The sequence below is a fragment of the Notothenia rossii genome (genome assembly GCF_949606895.1).
Source record: "Notothenia rossii genome assembly, chromosome: 1".
Lineage (NCBI taxonomy): Eukaryota > Metazoa > Chordata > Actinopteri > Perciformes > Nototheniidae > Notothenia > Notothenia rossii.
The window spans coordinates 62,850,046-62,858,184 of record NC_136912.1 but is presented as its reverse complement, the minus strand read 5'-3'; the positions used below and the strand labels follow the sequence as shown (position 1 = coordinate 62,858,184).

The 8,139-nt window shown below is 42.9% G+C and overlaps 1 protein-coding gene across 1 annotated transcript in view; it reads right to left on the bottom strand.

Annotated features, from left to right (window-relative positions):
- Nucleotides 1-942: 942 nt before the first annotated feature.
- Nucleotides 943-8,139, bottom strand: part of LOC307040583 (uncharacterized protein) — an 8,110-nt gene continuing 913 nt past the window's right edge. Inside the window, exons 2-5 of the mRNA XM_079683560.1 lie at nucleotides 5,697-6,642; nucleotides 5,465-5,604; nucleotides 2,087-2,192; nucleotides 943-1,725 (exon numbers count right to left, since the gene is read on the bottom strand). Coding sequence (XP_079539686.1) covers nucleotides 1,633-1,725; nucleotides 2,087-2,192; nucleotides 5,465-5,604; nucleotides 5,697-6,287 — 930 coding nt within the window. The 5' untranslated portion in view covers nucleotides 6,288-6,642 and the 3' untranslated portion in view covers nucleotides 943-1,632. The remainder of the gene's footprint in view (nucleotides 1,726-2,086; nucleotides 2,193-5,464; nucleotides 5,605-5,696; nucleotides 6,643-8,139) is intronic.

Below are 8,139 nucleotides of genomic sequence, written 5' to 3'. Positions count from 1 at the left end.
GTCGGTCGCTAGCTAGCAAGCGCAGCAAACTGTTATTATTATGAAAGCTGACACAGTAACGTCAATGTTGGCGCCAATCGGAGGAGTATCAGATTAATTTTTTGAATTTTTATTTTAGTTAATCAATTAATTTCTATATTTTATTGTAATGTAGACAAGGCTTTTAGCACCAATCATGTATTGCGTTACAATATGTAAAAAAAATGATATGTAAAAAAAAAATGATATGTACTTTTAAAAAAATGTTTTATTCTAAATATGATATTAGGCCTCAAATCATCTGAGGTCTGGCGCCCCCCTTGTGATCTTTGGCGACCCCCCAAGGGGGTCGCGACCCCCAGGTTGGGAACCACTGCTCTAGGGGGCACGCTACGTGGAACAGATTGATGTCTGACCACACATAGAGAGAACGAACAAGAGTGCTGCAAATTGAAGCCGGAGGAAACAAAGTGGATCGAAGTGGAAAAAGTCGATATATAAAGAGATACGTTTTGTTTTGATACAAAGAGCGTCATATTTACCCAGCTAGCGTTAGCTTGTTTGGTAAAAGAGTTTGCAAGTCAAGAGACAGCGCTGTGCACCTAAATGTAACTCTTGACATATATTATAGGTGTAGAGAGGTGTTGGTTTATTGAGCCCTCCACGTCAACATATTATGTTGTGCCACAAGAAGCAGAATGTTTTAACAGTACAGTAGTTTGAATATATTTGTTGTTTACCTTTATCAGACCTCTCAGACACCCACAACCAGCGTCTGATCGGGTAAGACTAATTAAAATTTAATTATACCATGTAGGTTTGAATTGGTGAACATGAAATCAATAAATACCTTTGATAGAGTACCAACCCCATTCCAGGAAGAGGTCCAGTCTGCCCCGGGTCAGAACAGCTTCTATAGGTAAACGAGGCTGACAGTTGCATCGTGACATAGTTGTGCGGTGTGTATCTTTATTTTACATTTGTTTGTTTGTATAGCCTCCAATCACAGTGGGTAACATTGCCGGGAAGCAGAACAATTATACTTTCATACATTTCCAAATGACACCCACAATATCTGACATCTTAGTGAAGACGATACAAAAAACACTCACAAATAGTTTTCAAAGATCAGATATTGTTTGTTGCATCCATTTCAAATGTTTACAAGGATTGTGCAGGAGTATGACAAAAGTGCTGTTGTCAGTTTAGAACCCAATGTATTGAAAAAAAACAGGAAGAGGATCGACATCCTTTTGTAAATATGACTGTCATGCATATATTATGTATTATGAAAATAATTATTCAACTGTCTTCTCACTGCAGCAACTACACAAATGGGTATGCACTTATCATTATTGATAGCCAGTCTGAGCCAGAAGACAAAATGGAGCAACGGTATTAATTGTTACTATTACCACTTAATTGTTCTATTCTATACTGTAAATCTTATTACTAGCTTCATCATTTAATATTACAATACATAACTTTGTCTTTCCCAGCACAGGATACCTGACTGTGGAGGACATTGTTGCAAAACTCTCTGCAAAAAGAACAAATACATCTTGCAACAGGTTCAATATTAATAGAGCCAATGTGTGGGATGGAGCAATCCGCGGCTTCAAAGGTGCCTCATTCGACCCCTCTCATGAGATGTCAGTTAAGTTCACTGATGATGAGGGACAAACTGAGGATGGAGTGGACACTGGTGGTCCCAAGCGTGAGTTCCTGACCCTCCTTATGGAATGCCTGAGAATGAAGAAAACATCATGTCATAGCAACTGTTTGTGCCCCATGGCGGTGTGACTTTCCCAGCTGCTCACTGTCTCACAATCTGATTCTAAATGTATCATGTTCTCTATAAAGATAGAACTAATACACAATTATGAATGTATATAAATAATACACATGTTTTGTGTATTTAATCATGCATTGGTCTACAATTTAATGATGGCTTCTACATATTTCACATAAACAGACAATGAAAAAATGTGTCCTTCATGCTGATAACTAGTGTATGCATCTGCCAATTAGTATTCTAAACAGAGTAGTGTGTTGAATCCTTATTTCTTGCATTTGAAACAGATACAATAAAAAAAAGTGAACTTACTGTTGTGTTCAACTTCTGCCAAAAACTGTACATTTTTGCCACAGGAGCCACAGAACACTTGAACTGTCCCCAGGTGATGGCCACAGAAAGGACAAAACATGGCAGCCTGAAAAGACATACATTTATGTAGTAAATCCATTTAATCAAGTCAATCAAAAACCCATATTCTAAACAGTGGTTAGCTAAATAAATAGAAAGATACATCATGTTTACCGTTGAATTTGTGTTTAGTCTCTCTCTCTCCTTGAATGTCTTCTCTATATTTGTTCTTGAGCATGTCTAATGCACACTACTATCCTGTCCTTACTTTGTCCCTCTTCACATGTTGTCACTTCTCTTTCTCTCTCAATTCAATTCAATAGCTTTATTAGCATGACCATAGTTACAGGCAATTGCTAAAGCTCTGTATAGTTGCAACATCTATACACAAATACATACATATAAACAAACTGCTAAGAATTCAAATGTCCTTTTTCCGCGGTACCCACTATGGCCCGTGTTATTTTCCTGCACTCGATTTGTCATCTCTTTTAACAATGTTCTTCCCTCACTTTATCTTCTTTTCACGTGAAGCTCTCCTCTCCTCAGCTGGTGTAGTAGTTAGGCACGCTAACGCTAGCTATATAAATATGACGCTCAGTGGCGGCCGGCCCATAGGGGCGCCGCCCCACCTCTTCCCACATTAAAAATTAAAATTTAAAAAAAATATATATATATATATATATATGTGTTTTTTAAATATATGTTTTTTTAAATATATATTTTTTATTTTAATTTGTAATGAACAATGTAAATATTATATAATTGGTATCATTAAAATGTATAATCCACAATAAAATCTCGTTTAAAATGGTGTTACGATGTCTAAAGTTACTGATAAGTCACATGTTTCCTGCCTGGCCTTGCCCGTGTATCATTACCCTCTCTTGTCTGGGCACTAAGAGAGGAGCCCACAACCAGTGCAGCAGCAGCCACTAGCAGCTGACTGTTGCTATCTGTAAGCTATGGCTCCGAAACATAATTTCAGTCAGACAACTCACGTGTTTCTTTAATATGTTTATTAGAAGCAGCTAGGGGTTTCACAACTATCAATATTTACTAGTCGACACATTTTTCAAAATAGTAGTCGACTAGTCGACTAGTCGTTACGTCATAATAAAGACACACAAAGAGAGGTGTACAACTGAATTTTATATTGGAACTCATACAGTAACATTAAACACTGCCTTTTAATTTGTGTTACATGGCTGAGTAAATAACAAACAGTAACTGGACTCACCAAAATCGACAGCAAAAAACTCTTGTTTACATAAATGCCACGTAAATCCAGTGCGCAACAGCGCATTGCGCAACACTTTATTCGCTGTCCTCCACGATAGCGTCCACCTTTCCATATTTTTGGTTTGGTTTGACCACCAACGCATCGACATGTGAGGGAAGGGGGCTTGACCACTTTCGGGTGACAGTGTTGCCTGCCAGGGAAAAAACCCTCTCACTCGGGGTGCTTGTGGCTGGAATAGCCAGGTAGCTCCTCGAAAGCGGGGGAAGCGGTGCCTCGTTTTCTGCCCACCACTCCAGTGGATTATCCATTGTGGGGATATGCGGTGTCCGCTGACAGTAATCCCGTAGCTCATCATCCGCATCACTGTTGACCCGTGTTTTCTTGCTGTTCGTTTGCCTCTGTTCAGTGCTGACGCCGGTCCGTTGCTCACTGGTGCTAGCATTACTGCTAGAGCTAGCTGTCGGCAGCGGGTGTCTCATCTTCAGATGGTTGCGCATAGCAGATGCATTTGTATTGTACTTCAGTACAGCTGTACACAACTGACACTTCACTGTGGAGTTGGTTACATCTTCGTTGAAGTACTGCCATACATAAGAATGTCGGACCTGTTTTGGAGCATTTTGCAGCACCTCGTTTACCTCCATTTTTTTCACGACTAGTCGACTAGGGCCTACAGCGCCGACTAGTGGTAAAGGTAGTCGACTAGTCGACTCGTCGATTAGTTGGTGAAACCCCTAGAAGCAGCATATAGTTAGTTTGGCGACTAGGCTCGGGCATCATCACTCAGTAGATATACATAGCACGATGAGTGATGAACAAATAACTAACCCCAAGCCTACAGGTGGAAGCTGGGGTGGTGGTGGGGCAGGCAAGCAGCAGCGACGTAGAGGTAGCTGCGGCAATAGCAGCAGCAAGCAATGCATGGAGAGAGATCTGGCAGGTTAAATAGAGCGGCATATTAAAGGCAGGGGCCCGGGAACAGCCCGAAAAGCCATCCCCCCTTTCCTGGTCCATCTGGTGCCCCAAATCGAGCAAGCGACAACAATAGGATAGAGCTCGAAGAGGGCGGTAGATTTTGAAGTATTTTCAAGGGACTGAATTTCAGTTGGCCAGACATCTGTGAACCATTCATTACAAAATAATCCCCCGAAGCCGATGGAAGGTGCAGCGTCTGTAAAAAACTGGAGAGAATCTGAAGACTCCACGAGGTCATTATAAAATAATGAAATACCATTCCACTCTTCGCACAGAGAGGCCCAGAATCGAAGATCTGAGCGACAACCATCATCTAGGACTAAAATGTCTTTAAGGTTTTGGACAGAAGAAGCCAGCGCTAGCAGCCGTGAAACAAATGAGCGGCCGTGTGGGATGATGCGCATTGCAAAGTTAAGGTGGCCTAATAAGGATAAAAGATCTTTATCTTTTTTTGAGATACTAACGGCAGCGGACCATGATTTGATGCCTTCTCTGATGCGGGACAGCTTGTCTTGTGGGAGTGAAGCTTGCATCAGCACACTATCGAGGGTGATACCGAGAAATTCTAAACGCGTGGAAGGGCCTACGGTTTTCTGTTCTGAAAGGGGCATGCCTAGCTCTTTGAAAAGGTTTTTGACTGTGGAGATGCTGCGGGCTGGTGGGGACGAGGGAAAGTCAACTACTAGAAAATCATCTAAAAGATGAAGGACGAAAGGGAGTTTGTAGGTGTTGTAGAGTATCCAGCATAGCGCTTCTGACAAGGTGTCAAAGATGCGTGGACTACTACGGCAACCGAATGTCAGCTTTACTGAGAAGTAAAACTTGGAGCGCCATTTCACACCAAATATATGCCATATCTCATCATAATGAGGCGTTTTTTGATGGAATATTTCCTCATAGCGATCCCTATGGGGCTTGATCTGAAGATAGAGAAGAAGGGTTTTAACAGGGGGCCTATCATGTATCCATTTTTAACTTCTTTTAATAGTAGCTCATCTACTACTCCTGGCTCTTTCAGAGCAGACTGCAAATTTTTGCAAACATGGGTCACTTTTGGAAGCCAGCATAGACCTGCTAGGAAACCTTGAACTAAGCCTGTGATAAGGTAATTGACAAAACACCTGTTGGGATGATTAGATAGAGCCTTAGAAAGCGCTGGAACATTCACTGGAGTCGAAGGATGATTCATGTTTATTTCCCCGATTTCGCAGGGCGAAGTCTTCTGGGGCATACCGAGCGTGGGTGGCCGTCTCCGCACCAACTACAAACATGCATGAATTTACAATTAGGATACGTACAAACACTCTCATTGAAATTGTTGCATATAGTAGGCTTAAATCCAGAGGAACATACCTCTCTCTTTGGTGGGTGATTAGCAGTATGGAACATTTGATTCCTAGGCTGGGGCATAGGTTTAGCCGTGGAAAGTTCCTGCTGAGCGGTTCTTGGGCACAGGGAAGTTGAGTGTGAAAAGGAACCACAGATAGAGCATGTGAGGGTTTTATGCCCCGTGAAATGCCTGCTGATGAGAGTCAGGTTGATAAACGACCAATCTAATCCCTGATTGTACCGCTGAATATACATGGCTGCTTTAGCAGAGAAGGACTTGTGGTACTCGTAGAAAAGAGAGCCACCATAAGAGAGAGCAAGATCAGCAATAATGGCCAAATACGTATCTAACTCTTCTCTACGTTGAGGATAGATTTTGCATATAGTGTCTCTAAAGACACCAAAAGCCACGATGAATTCTGCCATGGAAAGAGATTTAGATAGTCTGGGGTTGCTGTCTTTGAGTAGGACGGAGAAATCTCCGCAGTCCACAAATCTTTTGACAGATTCAGATCCACATAACAGAATTTTCACCAGATTGATGTCATGGCCTGCCGATGAGAGCATAAAGTTATACACGCACGTATACATATATATATATATATATACATACATACACACACACACACACACACACACACACACACACACACACAGTATATACACCCCGTTATGCGCGATTACACTTTATTAATTTAATATTTATAAAGTTGTATATGTTCAAAATATAAAACATACCCTTTTAATAATTGCCCCAAGTGATTTAAACACAGAAAACAATGCTTAAAATGCAGAATGTATGATATACCTGCCAAAATTTGATTCCTGAGAGTGTCAGGAATTTCTGCTGCGGGGGGCAGAAAGCAACAACCCGTGGCTGGAGCTGGGACTGCAGTTCCCAGAGTCCTCAGGGGTGTGACGTTGTCAGGAAGCGGCGCAGCTTGAATGAACGCGGAAGTAGTAGCCTGGGCTGCAGAGGAGGGGCCCATGTTTTTTACATTGCCGGCAGCGGAAATTGTGCTTTGTTCCAGGGAATGTAACCTGGAATTCTTGCCCTGAAGCGCTGCTTTAACCTCGAGAAGGGAGGACAGAATGGCAGAATCGTTGTTAACTGAAGCAGCATGTTTCTGCTTTTTTGGGGGCAAAATAACGACTGGCTGAGAGGCAGCGCGCCTCTTAGCAGGAGCTTTCCCCTTTTTGGGAGCGCTGTTGTTACCGGTACTGGCGTTCGACTGTAGGTTAATCCCGGAACATTCATTTTACCAGAAGAAATTGAAAAAGATCCTCGTGGTTGAGGCCAGATGGGACTGGTATATTGTTACCGTAGAGCTCATCGAGGATACGATGCACTGGCCATCCGGTCAGTCGTTTCGGCGTGATGCGAGGGGTGCGAGGGGTGCGAGGGGTGCGAGAGCTGCGGCTTGTTTCTGGAGCGTCTGACCATATCTCCGAGCCAGTCTGTGTTTTGGGGATAATGCCGACTTCTTCTCCCGAGGATGTTGAAACGGTCCCGACTAAGGCAGGAGACATTGCAACATACAGCAGCGACAGCAACAGGTAACTTGAAGATTGCATGGGCGACTTGTAGTAGCAGGCAAGCAGCAGCGACGTAGAGGTAGCTGCGGCAATAGCAGCAGCAAGCAATGCATGGAGAGAGATCTGGCAGGTTAAATAGAGCGGCATATTAAGGAGACTCTGTTTGGTTGGTTGTAGAGTGGCAAGGGGCGTTATGTATGAATGCAGCATAAGTGCTCGAGTTGACTGCCTGAACTAGCTCGCAGGCTTCGCCCCATTTCAGCCAATCAGCGTCGTCAAATCTGATGATCACCGGGCGCCAATGTCAGCGCCCGGTGCAGGGTTATGGCTAGAAAGGATCCGTCTTGTGTAAAACTCTCGCGAGAGTTTGCAAGTCACGTAGCTGAATGTTTACGTTTGACAGGCAGCCTTTCAGTTACGATCGTTAACATCAGTGGGCCACAGCAAATGATGGTGAGAAGCTAAACTATCAATTAATTATGTCAATTACAGGGAGTGTGATTGTAACTGTGTGTGTGAGTAGCTGGATGCAAAGAGGTAAACAGTGTCTTTTGTTTCCCATGCTTGCTCTTCAAACAGCCGGGGACAGATACTATGTGCCTGTGCTAAATAAACACACACACACACACACACACACACGCACATACACACGCACACGCACACACACGGGCACACACACACACACACACACACACACACACACACACATACACACACACACACACACACACATACACACACACACACACACACACACACACACACACACACACACACACACACACACACACACGTATTATTGTAGTTGAGTTTTGACAGCATCCATCAAACTAGATGTTTTGCCTTAATGGTCTGTTTTCTAATATTTCTGTGTTTCTGAACCACGTCTGTGTCTGCATATAATGTTCGTATTTAGTCTCCTCAGGGTTCC